This window comes from Mirounga leonina, unplaced genomic scaffold (assembly GCF_011800145.1).
Source record: "Mirounga leonina isolate KUSES-001 unplaced genomic scaffold, KU_Mleo_1.0 Mir_97, whole genome shotgun sequence".
NCBI lineage: Eukaryota > Metazoa > Chordata > Mammalia > Carnivora > Phocidae > Mirounga > Mirounga leonina.
This window is the reverse complement of record NW_023270889.1, coordinates 2904114-2923531: the sequence shown is the minus strand read 5'-3', so window position 1 is coordinate 2923531 and position 19418 is coordinate 2904114. Positions and strand designations below refer to the sequence as shown.

Below are 19418 nucleotides of genomic sequence, written 5' to 3'. Positions count from 1 at the left end.
ACTCTCCGCCCCCCTAAAAAAATATTTTGAATAAAAAAATTTTTTTTGAAAAAAAAACACTCATGACAGCATTAACAGCATCAATATAAAATAAGAAATCATATAAAACATCATATTGTGGGGTGCCTGGGTGGCTCAGTTGTTAAGCATCTGCCTTCGGCTCAGGTCATGATCCCAGGGTCCTGGGATCCAGCCCCGCATCGGGCTCCCTGCTCGGCGGGAAGCCTGCTTCTCCCTCTCCCACTCCCCCTGCTTGTGTTCCCTCTCTCGCTGTGTCTCTCTGTCAAATAAATAAATAAAATCTTAAAAAAAAAAAAAAACATCATATTGTTTAGGAATACTTATATCTAATAAAACTATTAAAAAGAGGAAGGAAGGATAAACAAAGTGGAGGAGAGAGAAATACGAGCAGAGAGAGGACTTCAAACACACTCGTAAAGCTCTACATTACAGGTATTGACTTCATTGTTCTCTTTACTTTAAGTGCAGGATATCTAAAGTTTTATATGTATGACATACTTCATAGCAAAAACTTTTTGTTTAATTAAGGGGAAAAACATCCCTGACCTTACGGTGTCAATAATCTTATACAAGAACACATAACAAAAACAGTACATGATAGTATACAATATGCTAAGTGCTATACTAGACATATAAGGGGAAAGATCTTAAAACATGCAAAACAATATTATATACATCTTAGGGATATAGAAATATGTTATAATGTTATAAAGAGAGACGTAAAAAATATTTTAAGTTTGGAAGATTGGTTACCTCTGCCAAGAAGGGAGGGAGATGCAATGGAAGGCAGTTCTAAGAAGTGTTCACTGTAAAAGTTTACTTCTTAAGTTGTCTAGTGAGTACAGTTCTTTATTATCTTTTTGATAGTCTTAAATACTTCATAATAATCTCATTTAAAATTTTAAAGTAATTTTTATTAATCTAGAAAAAAGAAAGTAGCATAATAATCTATTTGAGGAAAAATAATTGCCTAAGAAATAGATCTTAAAAACATTAAAATATGATCAAACACATGAAAAAATGTTTGTACAATGAAAAACAAGTTTTTTAAAAAGCTAGAGAATGAGAAAATATATCAAATCTAACAAGTTTATCAATATACATAGAAAGTATGAGGTCCAAATTCAAGTGGAGAAAGAAATAATCACATTTTATTTTTTAAAAAGACATCAAAATCACAAGAAAAAAATGTATAGCCTTAAGGCAAAGAAGTAATCAGATTTTATTTTTTTAAAAGACATCAAAATCACATGAAAAAATGTATAGCCTTAAGGCAATTAAAATTATGCAAAAATTACAAAACTTCAAGATGCCTCAATGAAGAAAAAAGTTAACAGTTTTCTCCTGCCTATATTTTTTACTGTTATTTTTTTTTCCTAATAAAAGAAAGCCACTGGCAAAAGGGCCTGTAAAAGTCCTTAAACAGGGATGCCTGGGTGGCTCAGTCAGTTAAGCGTCTGCCTTCCGCTCAGGTCATAATCCCAGGGTCCTGGAATTGAGCCCTGCATCAGGCTCCCTGCTCAGCAGGATGCCTGCTTCTCCCTCTGCTGTTCCCCCAGTTTGTGTGTGCTCTCTCCCTCTGTCTCTCCCTTTGACAATAAAACCTTAAAAAAAAATAAAAGAAAAAAAGAAAAAGATACCAGGTTCTTAGAACAAAATCAGTCTTTATCCTCTTTTTTTTTCTTTGCAAAACTACCAGTTTCAATTACCTAAGATTAAACACCTAAATGGGAATGACAGTTTAACAGAATCTTTTTGAGAAAGTCAAGCACCTGGAAGATGACTTGGAGCAATCTCTGACTACATGTGAGCCCGATGATGTTGGTTCAATATCTTCATTTTGCCTTCTTAATTCTTTCTCTCTGTTCATTTCTTCCTCTTTTTCTCTTGCTTCTGAAAAGGTTTTCAAAAATTTCCAATAGTTAAGATTTCAAAATTTGTCAGGATTAATAAAGGCTAAAAATTAATATGGTCAAAGAGATGTAATTTAGAGTGGTACTAAAAGCAAAAACTTATCAACCTAAATACCCAAATTGGGAAAATAACTGAACTACTGTATATTAACATAAAATACAGCCAATAGGGACACCTGGGTGGCTCAGTCAGTGAGCATCTACCTTCGGCTCCAGCATGATCCCGGAGTCCTGGGATCCAGTTCCCAGTTGGGCTCCCTGCTCAGCAGGGAGTCTGCTTCTCCCTCTTCTTGCCGCTCCCCCTACTTGTGCTCTGTATCTCTCTCTCTGACAAATAAATAAAATCTTTTAAAAATTAATTTAATTAAATACAGCCAATAAAAATAGTGATGGAAACTATACAAATCTGGGAAACTAACAACAGATATGCTAAGCTAAATGAGCATGTGAATAGTATATGAATGACACTGCACTATCTAAGGGGGCACCTGACTGGCTCAATCGCTGGAGCATGTGACACTTGACCTCAGGGTTGTGGGTTTGAGCCCCGCACTGGGTATAGAGATTACTTAAAAATAAAATCTTAAAAAATAAAAATTTGGGCGCCTGGGTGGCTCAGTTGGTTGAGCGACTGCCTTCAGCTCAGTTCATGATCCTGGAGTCCCAGGATCGAGTCCCACATCGGGCTCCCTGCTCGGCAGGGGGTCTGCTTTTCCCTCTGACCCTCTTCCCTCTCGTGCTCTCTGTCTCTCATTCTCTCTCTCTCAAATAAATAAATAAAATCTTTGAAAAAAAATAATAAAAAAATAAAAATTTAAAAAAATAAAAAGAGGGGCACCTGGGTGGCTCAGTTAAGCGTCTACCTTTGGCTCAGGTCATGATCCCAGTATCCTGGGGTCTAGCCCTGAGTTGGGCTCCCTGCTCGGCAGGGAGTCTGCTTCTCCCTCTCCCTGCCCCCTGCTTGTGCTCTCTCTTACTATCTCTCTGAAATAAATAAATAAAATCTTTTAAAAATAAATAATTAATTAATTAAAATAAAAATATGTGGAAGGTGATAAGCAAAAAATAAAGTATCCAAAGGTAAGAGTTTAGGTAATTTCACTTTTTATTCTTAGTATTTTAAACTATAAAATCAGAATTTTGTTCATTTCTGAATTTCCCCCACTGGATTTGTGGTAAGGGACTTCCCACAAAAATCATGAGAAAATTTCAGATTTCTAGAGTTATTTACCTTGGAAATACAAAAAAAAATGATCCAAAGAAATCTGATCTTTTTCCTCTGATAATGTCACTCTACAATTGGGGGGCACACAGGAAGGAAATGAATTATATGAATAGTCTGGTTCTCAACTACCACCACCCTCACTAACCTGAGATAATCTTTAACATTTTTTCTTAATAATGAAAAAATAATACACCTAAAAGTATCAAAAGGCACTTATTAATTGGAATGTTGTACTCTTTAGGGTCTTTTGTTGATAGGATATGGAGGATAAGAAACAAGAAGATAACAAATATATGTTTGTAACTAGATAGCCTTTTATTTCAAACAGGGAAGATAAAACTCTATAGGAAGAGGTAAGGCAAACACTATAGCTAGCTCATGTTGATATTTTTTGTGCTCACCACTGGGCTAAGGTGGGTGGGTTAGATAATTCTGCACTCTGATGCTGAGGTTGAAAAAAATAAAAATAAGGAAGATAATATCTAAATATAAGAGTGGGCCTGCATGGCTCCTACCCTCATCCTGCTTCTCCAGTCAATCCCTCCATACTCTCCAGGGTGGGAGGGGAGAGGCTAGGGGTGAAACCACACTTGGACAGTTGATCCTGAGCTCTGGTCTTGGGGCATTTCTCACCTTAATCAGTAAACAATACCTACATGTACATTATTAGCCTCCTATCCGGCAGCCATTCCTTCCTTTTTCCCTTGCTAAGAAAACCCACAATTTTCTCCAGATAAGAGGGAGGAGGTGCTTCAGCAGAGGCTGGGCCCCTCCCTGCCCAGAGGGGTAAAGCTTGATTCCAAATCAACTATATTGCTCTTACCAGTGGCCGTTTTTTGGAACTGATGTTCCACACTAATACCAGCCAATAAGATATGAGAAGTAAGCTGGAGGAACATTTGAGAAAGGTTTTCTTACTTCTAAAAATATATATATACAAAGCAGTATCCTTTCAGCCTGTGAATGTGGTCATCCGCATGTAACAAAATTTCACCTACAATTTCCAGTCATGAGGGCAGTTGGCTTAAAATAAGCCAATACCCTGAAACTGGCAAAGCAGAAAAAGGGGGGAAAAAACTTAACATTCTTCATGTCAGGACTCAGAAGGTGGAAGAGCCCCATTCCAGAGTTGTTTTCATGTGTAACACTAAATTTTTCTTATTTGAGCCATTTTCAATTAGATCTTCTAGGACTTCTTTGTAAGTAACCACCTTATAATAACAACCTTAATTTAACAAATATAATAGCAGCTAATACTTACACATGGAGCTTACTATGTATCAGGTACTGTTTTAAGCACTGCCTATAAATCAGCTCCTTTAATCATCACAACAACCTCTGAAGTAGGTACTATTTTTTTTTAGCTTGTGGTATAAATGACAAAATTGTAAAATATTTAAAGTGCACAATGTGATGATTTAATATACATCTACATTACGAGAAGATTCTCCCCATGGAGTCAATGAACAGATCTATCACCCCACATATTCACCCTTTTTTAAGTGAAAACATTTAAGTTCTACTGTCTTAGCAAATTTCAATTATACAATACAGTTGATGTAGGTACTACTATTTTCACTCCACATTTGAGAAATCTATGCCATAGAAAAGTTAAGTAACAAAGCTATGAAGTCCCCAAGCAGTGAACTGAGGCTCTACAACTTGATCTTTCCAAGATGTGACCAGACTTTCTTAGAGACAAAATTACCCAGTGAGCACCACCTACCTTATATAATAGTTTGCCTGCCTTTCTCTCCAAAGCCCAGCCCTTTACTGCATGCTTGTAGCCAGACTATCTGGAAACTGAGCCGCTTACCTGTCCAACTAGAGTTCCTCACCAGAGGATAAATACTCCAAACTACTTGTACCTAGTAAAGCATCTAATTTTTTTTAAAGATTTTATTTATTTATTTGTCAGAGAGAGAGACAGCATGCGAGCACAAGCAGGGGGAGTGGCAGGCAAAGGGAGAAGCAGGCTCCCTGCTGAGCAAGGAGCCCACTGCTAGACTCGATCCCAGGACCCTGGGATCATGACCTGAGCAGAAGGCAGAGGCTTAACAGACTGAGCCACCCAGGCATCCCCAAGCATCTAATTTTTTTAATTTAAAATTTAAAAAAATTTTTTTAAACACTAGCCAGGATTTTCTAATCAGAGAGTTTTCTGCCATCACCTGTTGCTTCATTAAAGCAAGGGACAAAGATAAAAAGTGGGATTAAGACATTTTAGAGGGGGAAAAAAATATCTTCCTCATTGTTAAGTGAGGACAAAAACCAAAACCAAACAGAATTCAGTAGTCTGTAACTCCCTGCAAAGGGTATCGTTTCATGCATTTTCATCAAATGTGGAACCAAGCACACGATAAGCACTGTAAAAATGCTCTGTATCTTCCCTTAACCAAAGTGAATTAACCTACTATCCCACACCTAATTTTATTCTTCCAAGCACCTGATTTTATTGTTCTCTACTTTCAAACAGTTACCAATTTTTGGATAGCCATTTCTGCAAAAGCTCCTCCATATGTATGCAATTTTTGTCTAGGTAACAGCAAACTATCCAAAACTACCATCTCCCATCTGGGCTCATTCACACAAATTGCAGACTCAAAGGAATGTAATTTGGCACGTGAAAATCTCAGAGCCAATCATTATAGCAATCACTTAACTTAAAGGAAGAAACGAGACTTAAGATAAAATGTAAAGGAAATAAAATTACTGTAAATATAAGCTAGAATAAATGTTTTCTAATCATGATATTCTTTTTACCCATGGGACTTAAATCTTGCTAAATCTTTTTGTTACTCTAACTTAAAACAATTCACTAGCCTACCAATTTCATGTAAATCTACATTTAATTCTAAATATTTAATGCCAAAATACTAGGAAATTAAAAAATAAGAATATTTTAACTACATTAATTACATTTCTCCATTAAAGATTTAGGGATGTAACTATTATGTACTAACCTCTACTAGGCACTGTAAGTATAAGATGAAAACAAGGTTCTTATCCTCAATACATGAACAATATTAGGATAAAATTTATAGTATTTTTTAAAGTGTTATGGAAAAAAAGACAGGGAACAATTATTATGTCCAGACAGGTTTTCAAAAAATTCCTAGAAAAAGTAAAATATGTGTGAGGGCTTAAAGGATGAGATAGGATTTACCCAGGTAGGAAGACCATTTCAGGTACACACATACACACACACACACACACACAATTCTTTAAGCTTTTCTAATTTCTAAAATCTCTGGGACAGTTTTTCTTTTCAGGATCACTAAATCATCCATTGAAATCATATTCAAATCCTATCTTAACTGTTTTTTCAAAGATATTGTTTCCTGTCCTACCACAGAGAAGGTTCATAAATCCATCTAAAGCACAGGCATACCACCTGGGTGGCTCAGTCAGTTAAGCCTCTGTCTTTGGCTCAGGTCAGGATCTCGGGGTCCTGGGATTGAGCCCTCTGGTGCCACCATCCCCCCTCCACGGGCTCCCTGCTCAGCGAGGAGTCTGCTTCTCCCACTCTCTCTGCTCCCCCCCTCCCCCATGCACGCACTCGCTGGTGCTCTAATAATTTTTAAATATATTTAAATTTAAATAAAACACATGCACACCCAAAATAAGCATTTGAATAAATTTTTCTTCCCCATTTATCTCCTCATAGTATTATAGCTCTAAAAAAGGACCTAAGTCGGGGCGCCTGGGTGGCTTAGCCGGTTAAGCGTCTGCCTTCGGCTCAGGTCATGATCCCAGGGTCCTGGGATCGAGCCCCGCATCAGGCTCCCTGCTCCGCAGGAAGCTTGCTTCTCCCTCTCCCACTCCCCCTGCTCGTGTTCCCTCTCTCGCTGTGTTTCTCTCTGTCAAATAAATAAATAAAATCTTTAAAAAAAATAAAAAAGGACCTAAGTCTTACATATGCCCTAGACATAATTATTAGACCTTTCGGAAAAATAAAACATATAGAGGTGGCTGGGTGGCTCTGTGGGTTAAGCATCTGCCTTCAGCTCAGGTCATGATCCCCGAATTCTAGAATCGAGTCCTGTTTCAGGCTCCCTGCTCAGCAGAGAGCCTGAGTCTCCCTCTGCCCCTCCTACCCCTCCTGCTCGCTGGTGCTCTCTCAAATAAATAAATAAATAAACAAACAAACAAACAAATAAATAAAATCTTTTAAAAAAAGAAAAAAACACTTTAAAAAAAACAAACCAATTGTACCATTATTTCCTGACATTTAACATAATGCATACTTTATTGAGGTTTTATAGTAATTCATCCTTTCTATTAGAGCATTTACCAACTAAAACAGTTCATATACATAAACACAGACAAACTTTCTATTAAAAGGGACTGCCGGGGGGCGGGGGGGAACCATAAGAATTATTTTCCTCAAGTCTAATGTCAATGCCAATCTCTAATCCAATCACGAGATAAATAATGCCCATATCGCAATTTTTGAACTTTCAAGAAAAATAAGTGAAACTTTGGATTCATGTATTTAGATCAGGGGTAAAAACAGCAGTCCAGGGGCGCCTGGGTGGCTCAGTTGTTAAGCGTCTGCCTTCGGCTCAGGTCATGGTCCCAGGGTCCTGGGATCGAGCCCCGCATTGGGCTCCCTGCTCAGCGGGAAGCCTGCTTCTCCCTCTCCCACTCCCCCTGCTTGTGTTCCCTCTCTTGCTGTGTCTCTGTCAAATAAATAAAATCTTTAAAAAAAAAAAAAACAGCAGTCCAAGTCCGAGGATATAATACTAAATCAACAAAGTTCAACACAATTCATCCACAAACATCACAGGAGAACTTGGTCTTGAGATGATTTTTCAAATTTTAAAAATCTAGTAACTGTTCGCTGTAATTCCCCTTAGGTGCTAAATGCATACATGCTTTACTAAGAAAAACTGTAAGAGTTTAAAGTGATATTTTTAAAGTACTTTACTGTTTAAAAGGTACTATGCCCAACATCTTAATCCCTTTAAGAAACTTCTAAGGGATTCCTTATTATCACTTCCACCTAAGAGATGAGGAAATTAAGGATCTGATATTTGAAAATCCACCCAACGTTCTCTCTAGTAGGATGTGCAGCTGACCCTCACACCTAGGTCCTCCAACTCCAAATCCGAAGCTCTATACAATGGACGGGGCCATTTTAAAACATTCTCCAAAGAAGCAGAATTTATTTTTTAAAAGGCAGTATTGGAGTTCCAAATTCAATCTTCTCAAGTATATATCGAGGACTTATCTTTCAAGGCATGGTACAGGGAACTATAAAACTTACTTAGGTGAACAGACAATCTCTGTTCCAAGTGTTTTGTTATCACAAGCTGAAAGACGTAAATACAAGAGAGCTATACTCTAATAGCATAAGCATTCACTAAAATGCTTAATTTAAAAATTAAGTGGTTAGGGGCGCCTGGGTGGCTCAGTCGTTAAGCGGCTGCCTTGAGCTCAGATCATGATCTCAGGGTCCTGGGATCGAGCCCCACATTGGGCTCCCTGCTCAGCGGGAAGCCTGCTTCTCCCTCTCCCACTCCCCCTGCTTGTGTTCCCTCTCTCACTGTGTCCCTGTCAAATAAACAAATTTTTTAAAAAATAAAAATTAAGTGGTTAAAGCATTTGTAAATATGCCTCAAGTAGTAGCATGTCTTTGTATCTTGTCTGATGATATTAAATTATTTATTATTTTTAAGTGTGGTAGAAGTATTTCAGTTAAGTTTTTAAAAGGTTCAGTATCGGGACGCCTGGGTGGCTCAGTCGGTTAAGCGTCTGACTTCAGCTCAGGTCATGATCCCAGGGTCCTGGGATCGAGTCCCGCATCGGGCTCCCTGCTCCGCGGGGAGCCTGCTTCTCCCTCTGCCTCTGCCTCTCTCTCTCTCTCTCTATCTCTCATGAATAAATAAATAAAATCTTTAAAAAAAAAAAAAAGGTTCAGTATCTCTTAAAGACACATACTAAAATATTTATGGGTGTGGGCGCCTGGGTGGCTCAGTTGGTTAAGCGACTGCCTTCGGCTCAGGTCATGATCCTGGAGTCCCAGGATCAAGTCCCACATCGGGCTCCCTGCTCGGCAGGGAGTCTGCTTCTCCCTCTGACCCTCCCCCCTCTCATGCTCTCTCTCTCATTCTCTCTGTCTCAAATAAATAAATAAAATCTTTAAAAAAATAAAATATTTATGGGTGAAATAATGTGTCTCAGATTTATATCAAAATAATCTGAGAGGGGAAGAAAATGGAAATAACACCAGCTGTGAATTGTTATAGTACTTAAATCTGTGTGACAGGAGTTCATTACTATACTTTTGTATGTTTGAAATGTGTTATTAATGACAGTTCTTTTTAAAAAACAGTATGTGGGCTTCTCACCACAAAAAACCTTATTCTTCCGAAGACCAAAAAATTTCACATCAAGCTCACTTTCCAAATTACTGCTATATAATTTATCATTTTAAAACCAAAAAGGACAATCGCCAGAACATTCACTTAAATTTTTCCAGAAGTCCAGTCTGATTTCTAGCCCCTTTTGCGCTATCAAGATACATCTATCCTTTCGCTGTAAGAATGATCTGAGTCACATCCAAAGAAAGCAGTAGAGGGGCACCTGGGTGGCTCAGTCGTTAAGCATCTGCCTTCGGCTCAGGTCATGATCCCAGGGTCCTGGGATTGAGCCCCGCATCGGGCTCCTTGCTCAGCAGGGAGCCTGCTTCTCCCTCTCCTTGCCGCTCCCCCTGCTTGTGTGCTCTCTAATGATTAAATAAATCTTTAAAAAAACAAAAAACAAAGCAGTAGAGGAGTCCATCTACTTGGAAGACCCTAAGGTGGTACCCAGAATTGCCAACCACCTGGTATCACACCAGACAGTCTGGAAATTAAGGCCTTCATTAAATGTCTGATACAACTCATGAATGCAGGGGCTCAAGAGCAGCCACATTCACTGTCTGTCTCAACTGTCTATACTGTCTGAGTCAACAGTCAGCGGTGCACACAGCTCTGAGAGCCACCTCTCGCCCAGACTTCCAAATACTGGTTCCGCTGTAAGCAGGAAAAGAAAAAAATGAAATGAAAATCAGATAAAGGTGGAAGGAGAGGTAACAAAGAAACTGCTATTCTGATTCTTATAAATTAATTTAGAATCCCTCTTTGTTCATAGCACACACTTCAAAAAGATTTTAGCATTCAGACTTTCTTATCCTACTTAGATGTAACTTTTACCATGCTAAAAAAAAATAATAACCTTTGTTTCCAAAGGAACCAGCACATTTGGTCTTTTAACAACTTTGAGGGGCGCCTGATGGCTCAGTCGCTAAGCGTCTGCCTTCAGCTCGGGTCATGATCCTGGGGTCCTGGGATCGAGCCCCACATCGGGCGCCCTGCTCAGCGGGAAGCCTTCTTCTCCCTCTCCCACTCCCCCTGCTTGTGTTCCCTCTCTCTCTGTCTCTCTCTGTCAAATAAATAAAATATTAAAAAAAAACACAACTTTGCATTTTTTTTCAGTTTTATAACTGTCAATGTACTTGTGTAAGGTGTATACAGTATTGAAACCAATAAAAGAGCCATTACTGCTTACCCAGTGTTTTCCGACTTCTTTCCACAGCTGTTCTTCGTGTTTGTTCAAACATTGCTTCCAAATCAAATGTTCGAGCTTTTTTTCCTAAACAGAAATAAGTAGCAGACTGTGATCTTCTTGCACTAAGCTGGCCAAACTTTAGGTACTCAATAAACACTTATTAAATGTTTGATAACCATTTAGTCTGTTTAATTTATAGCCTGGCTACAAGAAAAATACCTAGGAAGAAAGAGTTTACTTCCCAGGGAATTTTTAATGACAGTCTCATCATTGACCAGCCAACTTTCCCATCCTCCTCTAATTGACCTGGACTCTACCCCTTAAATCTACAACACTGGTCATAGGCAGAATGGAGAATGTTCATACCCTAATCTCTGGAACCCGGGAATATGTTAAATTACAGGGCAAAAGGGGCTTTGTAGATCTAATTAAGGTTATGGACTTTAAAACAGGTTATCCTGGTTGGCCCAATCTAATCACAGAAGCCCTTACAAGCAAAGATGAAGAACAGATACAGCTGAAGTCAGAGAGATGTGAAGTGTGAGGACTGGAAACACTAGTTCATTTTCAGATGATGGCAGTAAGATGACAAAAATGCAAGGACCTTAAGAAGCTAAGAGACTCCCACCTGACAGCAAATAAGGAAACAGAGGCCTCAGCCCTAAAACTACAAGAAACCAAATTCTGGCAACGTGAATGAGCTTGGAAGCAATATTATATTTGTTTTCATTGCTTTTTTTTTTAAATAATAATGTCTACTCCATGTTAGTAAGAATATGGTAAAAATGTCATTCTTACATAATACTGACTTTGCTATAATATGAAACAACCTTTCTATTTTTTTTTTTTAAAGATTTTATTTATTTATTTGACAGAGAGAGACACAGCGATAGAGGGAACACAAGCAGGGGGAGTGGGAGAGGGAGAAGCAGGCTCCCCGCAGAGCAGGGAGCCCGATGTGGGACTCGATCCCAGGACTCTGGGATCATGACCTGAGCCGAAGGCAGTCGCTTAACCGACTGAGCCACCCAGGCGCTCTGAAACAACCTTTCTGAAGGGCATTATGACAAAATGTATCAATTAGTTTTAAAAGATATATACCCAGGCGCCCCGCCTGGGTGGCTCAGTTGGTTAAGCAACTGCCTTGGCTCAGGTCGTGATCCTGGAGTCCCGGGATCGAGTCCCACGTCGGGCTCCCTGCTCGGCGGGGGGTCTGCCTCTCCCTCTGATCCTCTTCCCTCTCATGCTCTCTGTCTCTCACTCTCTCTCTCTCAAATAAATAAATAAAATCTTTAAAAAAAATTAAAATAAAAAATAAAAGATATATACCCAGGAGCACCTGGGTGGCTCAGTCCGTTAAGTGTAAGACTTTTTTTTTTTTGGTAAAGATTTTATTTATTTATTTATTTAAGAGACAGAATGAGCTAGAGAGAGAGCGAGCATGAGAGGGGGAGGGTCAGAGGGAGAAGCAGACTCCCTGCTGAGCAGGGAGCCAGATGCCGGACTTGATCCTGGGACTCCAGGATCATGACCTGAGCCGAAGGCAGTCACCCAACCAACTGAGCCACCCAGGTGCCTCTAAGCGTAAGACTCTTGATCTCAGCATCATGAGTTCAAGCCCTGGGTTGAGCTCCACGCTGGTTGTGGAGCCTACTTAAACAATAAATTTTAAAAAAATTAAAAAATAAAAAAAGATATATACCCAATGTTTTGGTTACTTTTTAATATTTATATTTTTATTATAGTCCCTTCTTTAGAAATTTCCCCTATGGAAATGCACATAAAATTCCTTTTACCAAAAAAAAAAAAATAAGAGTTATTTATAAAGATATTCTTTTTAGTAGTACTAATAAAAGTTAGAATTAGAAACTATGTAGGCCAAAATTATGACACTTCTATTAAATGTACTATTCAGCCATTAAAAATGTTTTGGAAGAGCATATTGTGACAGGGAAAATCCTCAAAGTATTAAGAATTAAAGTATATAGGGCGCCTGGGTGGCTCAGTTGGTTGAGCGACTGCCTTCGGCTCAGGTCATGATCCTGGAGTCCTGGAATCGAGTCCCGCATCGGGCTCCCTGCTCGGCGAGGAGCCTGCTTCTCCCTCTAACCCTCCCCCCTCTCATGTACTCTCTCTCTCTCTCTCTCTCATTCTCTCGTTCTCGCTCTCTCAAATAAATAAATAAATCTTTAAAAAAAAAGAATTAAAGTATATAATTAAGAATATAAAATTGTACATACATATGATGTTAACTTTCTTGATAAATATACAACAGAAAAGAATAGAAAACAAACTTCTAAGTTTTGATTTCTAGGTCATGCAATTATTAAGGATTTTACTTTCTTCCTTCTCATTTTTTGTGTTCTTCAGATCTTCTGCTATTAATATGTGTTACTTTTGAAATTAGGGAGGAAACTATTTTAAAGAACTGAAACAAAAGTAAATACTATAGGGACGCCTGGGTGGCTCAGCCGGTTAAGCGTCTGCCTTCACCACAGGTGCTCCTTGCTCGGCAGTGAGCCTGCTTCTTCCTCTGCCTGCTGCTCCGCCTGCTTGTGCACGCTCTCTCTCTGACAATAAATAAAATCTTAAAAAAAAAAACCCACAAAAGTAAATACTATAGTAACACATAATTATATAGTATTTTTGTAAACATGACCACCTAGGAGTAAAAATGTGGCAGAAGACATTAACATAATAAATGGATATATGAACACCAACAAGAGACCTGGACACATTAGCCTGATATTTGTTCTATCCAAGATCAGCGAAATGGGAAGACAATTTACATTTGTTTCTTACAAGCAGTAATGTTTTCAACAGATGACTACATCTCTGTTTGAAATGTCCTTCTTTATCTCATAACAAGACTCTACAGAGAGACTGAAGTGACAATTCCGGGGAAGAAAGGTTTGAATCAAAAAGGATTTAATAACCGTTATAATATCACTTAATGGCCCACTTGATGCCAGAAAAGTCACCTCATTACAGACCACAGTCAATGGTTAGCTCTCAGTCTCAGGACACAAAAAGACAACTCCCTCCACTAACCAACAGCGTCCACAGCATAGGTCACAAAGCTATCTTTCCCACAAGGCTTCCTATACGTGTCACCTAAACTGGTCCCAACAGACAAGCAAGAAGAATTCGAAAACGGATGGGAAAGGGGCTACCGAGAAAGCTGCAAGGCATACACTAGAGCCAAAATAACTAGGGCTTGGCACAGCGGAGGGTGCGGAACAGAGGTGACAGCTGGGCCTCCTCTCTCAACCTGCGGTTCTTAAAACCTCTGCAAAAGGAGATGAGGCTAGGTGTTAAGACAGTCACTCACCGAACCCCGTGAAGCCCATGGTAGCCGCCAGCTGCGGATCCGGTCCCGATGCGTCTGAGCCTGTCACTGGGGCAAGAGGAGGAGGAGAAGGTCTCGTTAGTGCGGCGACCTCGGCGTCCCACGGCCCTTCCCGCCCTCCTGCCTGGCATCGCCCCACGGAACCCACCTTCACTGGGCCCCGGGCGCTCCATGGCCAGCCACCCGCCGCAAAACTAGCCACAGCCACAGCACAAACAGCGGCTAAGGACTCGCGGCAAAACCAGCAGGGAGTTTCACCTTGGAGAGACTGCGCCGCCGCCAAGGCCAAGAGCGTCGCCTTCCGCGAGGGGATGGCGGTCCGTCGAGCTGCGCCGCCCTAGCGGGCTGGCGGGGCATAAGCGCCGCAGAGATCACCTGCTAACTCAACGCACCCGCTGGGAACCTTACATAATTTGTGTCAACACCGTTTCTTTCTTTTTTTCTCTTCTTTCTTTCTTCCTTCTTTCCTTTTTTTTTTCCTTCTTTCCTTTCCTTCCTTCTTTTTTTAATATTTTATTTATTTATTTGACAGAGACAGGAACACAAGCAGGGGGAGTGGGAGAGGGTGAAGCAGGCCTCCCGCTAAGCAGGGAACCCTATGTGGGGCTGGATCCCAGAACCCTGGGATCACGACCTGAGCTGAAGGCAGAGGCTTAACCAACGAGCCACCCAGGCATCCCTCCTTCCCTTCTCTTCCTTTCCCTTCCTTCCCTTCCTTCCTTCTTTCTTTCTAGATTTTATTCAATGACTATACATGATTGGTATAATAAGCATTTAGAAAAAAAAAAAGAAAGAATAAGTACACAGGTCCTACAAGGAACAAGTAAACCCGTGGAAGCCCTCAGGCAATATTTCTCAATCTCGGTTGCATATTAGTTATCACCTGGGGAGGTGTTTTGTTTTGTTTTGTTTTGAAGTACAGTTGACACAATGCTACATTAGTTTCAGACATTCAACATAGTGATTCAACAAGTCTATATATTTTGCCCACAAGTGTAGCTGCTATCTATCACCATACAACACTATTACAATACCCTTGACTGGATTCCCTATCCTGTACCTTTTTTCCCCATGACCTATTCATTCCATAACTGGAAGCCTGTGTCTCCCTCTCCCTTTCCCCCATTTTGCCCATCCTCCTCCCTCTGGCAACCATCAGTTTGTTCTCTGTATTTATGGGTCTGTTTCTTCCTTTTGATTGTGTGTGTCTGTTTCTTAGATTCTACATATCAGTAAAATCATATGATGTTTGTCTTTCCTTGTCTGACTTATTTCACTTAGCATAAGGCTCTCTAGGTCCATCCATGTTGTCGCAAATGTCAAGATCTCATACTTTTTTGTTAACACCCTTTATTTTTAAGGCACATTTACTGCCAAGGTGACACGATCCTCACAGAATTCTAAAGAAAAGCCAACAAACCTCCTTTCTTTGCATTTTGTCCTTTTCTATGAGGAAACCCTCACAGTTCTCCACCCTTTGAGTATATTTAAAGGAAAAAAAAAATAGTATTTACTACATGACTGAAAAGTACACAGAAGCCAAAAAGACCTGACTAGCCAAGAGTTGGCAAAAAAAAAAATTCTCTATGGGCACCTGGGTGGCTCATTTGGTTGAATCTCAGCTCAGGTCTTGATCTCAGGGTCATGAGTTCAAGCCCTGTGTTGGGCTCCATGCTGGGTGTGGAGCCTACTTTTTAAAAAATGCTCTAGGGGCACCTGGGTGTCTCAGTTGGTTAAGTGTCTGCCTTCAGCTCAGGTCATGATCTCAGGTCCTGGGCCCAACCCCACGTTGGGCTCCCTGCTCAGCAGGCAGTCTGCTTCTCCCTCTCCCTTTGCCTCTGCCCCTCCCCCTGCTTGTGTGCTCTCTCTCTCTCTCTTTCTCTCTCTCTCTCTCAAATAAAATCTTTTAAAAAATAAAAATAAATACTCTAAAGCTATTCTTAGCCCAAGCCTCCCTCTGGCTATGAGTCATGATTGCTTATAGAGTTTCCCAGCCGACAGCAAGGGTTCCCAAAGCACTTTATTAACATATTTATTATATTTTTACTTCATATTTGGCTCTAATTTCTTTACAACTCCTTACCTGTGCTACAAACTAATGGTGTATTATTTATCTTTATATTTCTGAATTCTAGCAAAACCGTATATAGTCCTAATAAATGTTGCATAATAAAATTTATTTTCATAGAGTTACTCATTAGCCTGACTACTCCACCTTAGTCTACTATCTCAAATTATGCTTTAGCTATACACCCTAAATGATAATTATCAAGTCTAATATCACTTCCATTGGTCTTAAAATAAAATGCAAAATTATTCACATGGCCCCAAAGCCTTTCCAACCTAATCATTTTCTATTTTCTACTACGCCAGTCTTCTTTCAGCTCAATAAGCAGCCTCAGAGAACATCACGTCCTGAAAACTAACTCTTCACCAATCCCCATGCCCTCCATTGAATCCTACTCATTCTTCAGAACTTAAAAAATAAACTTTATTTTTTTAAGATTTTATTTGACAGAGAGAGAGACAGGGAGAGAGGGAACACAAGCAGGGGGAGTGGGAGAGGGAGGAGCAGGCTTCCCACTGAGCAGGAGCCAGATGTGGGGCTCGATCCCAGAACCCTGGGATCATGACCTGAGCCAAAAGCAGACGCTTAACGACTGAGCCACCCAGGCACCCCTCAGAACTCACTTTAAACTTCAGTGGTCTTCTAAGCATTTACAGGCCTTTATACACCTCCAACTGTATTAGGCCCCTCTAACTATCACATAAGCTAGTACTCTTCCTTCATAGCACAATGCCTAGGTGGACACATAGTATTTATTAAATGAATGAAAAAAATGAACGAATAAGAGAAAGAAAGTAGTTGTGAAGACAAAAACAACTACTCTTATATGCAGAATGTTCTATAGCTTGGGACAACAAAGTTCGGTTTTATCCTAAGAGATAACTCAACCTCAAAAGTCAAAAGCCAATGTGAACTCCAATCAATAAGGCCAGTTCTTTGTGCCTTCCACAAAATAAGTTGTTATTAATGCCACTGTCTCTTTTCTGAGTACAAATAAGCAGGCCTTAGGTAGTAAAGTAGAACTTTATGTATACAGCTCATTAGGAAAACCATCGCCTAAACTTATACCTAGCTATCTCAGCTCCTTGGTAGTCAAGGATTTATAGGTGAGAACTTGAGATAATATATACATTTTTTTCCTTTTATTAAGACCTTAATTTTTTAGAGCAGTTTAAGGTTCACAAAAAAAAAAAAATCAAAGGGACGTTACAGAGATTTCCCATATATCACCTTGCCCTTACACATGCATGCAATATCCCCCACCAGAATGGTACACTTTTTACAACTGATGAACCTACATTAACACACCATGATCACCCACAGTCCATAGTTTACATAGGGTTCATTCATGGTGTTATACATTGTATGGCTTATGACAAATGTATAATGACATGTATCCATCATTATGGTATCATCATTATGGTATGCTTATCCTCTCACTCCCCTCAACCCTTACCAACCACTGGTGTTTTTACTGTCTCCATAATTTTGCCTTTTCTGGAATGACATATAGTTGGAATCGTACAGAATGTAGCCTTTTTTATTCTTTTTTTAAAGATTTTATTTATTTATTCATAAGAGACAGAGAGAGAGAGAGAGGCAGAGGGAGAAGCAGGCTCCGCTGAGCAGGGAGCCCGATGTGGGACTCGATCCCAGGACCCTGGGATCATGACCTGAGCCGAAGGCAGACGCTTAACCATCTGAGCCACCCAGGCGCCCAGATTGTAGCCTTTTTCAGATTGCCTTCTCTCACTTGGTAATATATATTTAAGTTTCCTCTGTGTCTTTTCATGACTTAATAGCTCATTTCTTTTTAGCACTGTTTAATATTCCATCGTCTAGATGTACTACAGTTTACTTATCCTGCTTCACTTACAGAAGGATGTCTTGGTTGCCTCTAAGTTTTGGCAATTATGAATAAAGCTGCTATGAAAATCATGTGCAGCTTTTGTGGGGACATAGTTTTCAATTCCTTTGGGTAAATATCAAGGAGCATGAGTTCTGGATAATATAGTAAGGATATGTTTGGTTTTGTAAGAAACTGCCAAATGGGCTTTTTCTTTCTTTCTTTCTTTTAAAGATTTTATTTATTTATTTGAGAAAGAGAGACACAGCGAGAGAGGGAACACAAGCAGGGGGGAGTGGGAGAGGGAGAAGCAGGACACTGGGATCATGACCTGAGCCGAAGGCAGACACTGAAAGACTGAGTCACCCAGGCGCCCCTGCCAAACGGTCTTTTAAAGGGACTGTACCGGGCGCCTGGGTGGCTCAGTAGGTTAAGCGACTGCCTTCGGCTCAGGTCATGATCCTGGAGTCCCAGGATTGAGTCCCGCATCGGGCTCCCTGCTCGGCAGGGAGTCTGCTTCTCCCTCTCCCACTCCCCGTTTGTGTTCCCTCTCTCGCTGTGTCTTTCTCTGTCAAATAAATAAATAAAATCTTTTAAAAAATAAAAATAAAGGGACTGTACCGTTTTACATTTTCACTTGCAATGAATGAGAGTTCCTTTTCTTCCACATCCTCACCGGCATTTGGTACTGTCAGTGTTCCAGATTTTGGCCCTTCAAATAGGTATGTAGTGGTATCTTATTGCTTTAATTTGCATTTCCCTGATGACATATGATGTGGAGTGTCTTTTCACATGCTTAATTGCTATCTGTGTATCTTCTTTGGTGAGGTGTCTGTGAAGGTCTTTAACCCATTTTTTAATCAGATTGTTTCTTATTTTGAACTCTTAAGAACTCTTTGTATATTCTGGATTATGCAGTCCTTTATCAGATGTCTTTTGCAAATATTTTCTCCCAGTCTGTGGTTTGTCTTCTCATTCTCTTGACATTGTCTTTTGCAGAGCAGTTTTTAATTTTAATGGACAGTTTAGCATTATTTCTGTCATAGATCATGCTTCTGGTGTTGTATCTAAGAAGTCATTGCTTTATCTAAAGTCATCTAAATTTTCTCCTATGTTTTCTTCTAGGAGTTTTTATAGTTTTGTGTTTTACATTTAGGTCAGTTGTCGAGTTAATTTTTGTGACAGGTCTGTGTCTAGATTCATTTTTTTTTGCATGTGGATGTCTAGTAGTTCTGGCACCATTTGTTGAGAAGGTTCCATTGTAGATATATAAAATGTTAAACTACAAAGTGCTGGAGAAAATAAACAAAGAAAAATGAAGATATCTATCATCAACCAATAGGAGTAGATAATAATGATGATTACAGAAAAATCACAAGATGTATTTGCTTTTGATAAAAAAGAGAGATGATGTAATTGCAGTAGTGGAGACCTACATTAAA

The 19418-nt window shown here is 39.7% G+C and overlaps 1 protein-coding gene across 2 annotated transcripts in view; it reads right to left on the bottom strand.

Moving 5' to 3' along the window:
• The window catches only part of LOC118006534 (WD repeat-containing protein 70), a 295923-nt gene extending 281571 nt beyond the window's left edge, over positions 1-14352 (bottom strand). The window contains exons 1-4 of one of the 2 annotated variants that reach the window (XM_034999215.1): positions 14211-14352; positions 14045-14110; positions 10714-10797; positions 1794-1914 (exon numbers count right to left, since the gene is read on the bottom strand). In XM_034999215.1, the coding sequence (XP_034855106.1) occupies positions 1794-1914; positions 10714-10797; positions 14045-14110; positions 14211-14235 (296 nt within the window). In that variant the 5' untranslated portion in view covers positions 14236-14352. Of the gene's footprint in view, positions 1-1793; positions 1915-10713; positions 10798-14044; positions 14111-14210 lie in introns of those variants that run through there. The other variant, XM_034999216.1, reaches the window with a different exon arrangement.
• Positions 14353-19418: the final 5066 nt, after the last annotated feature.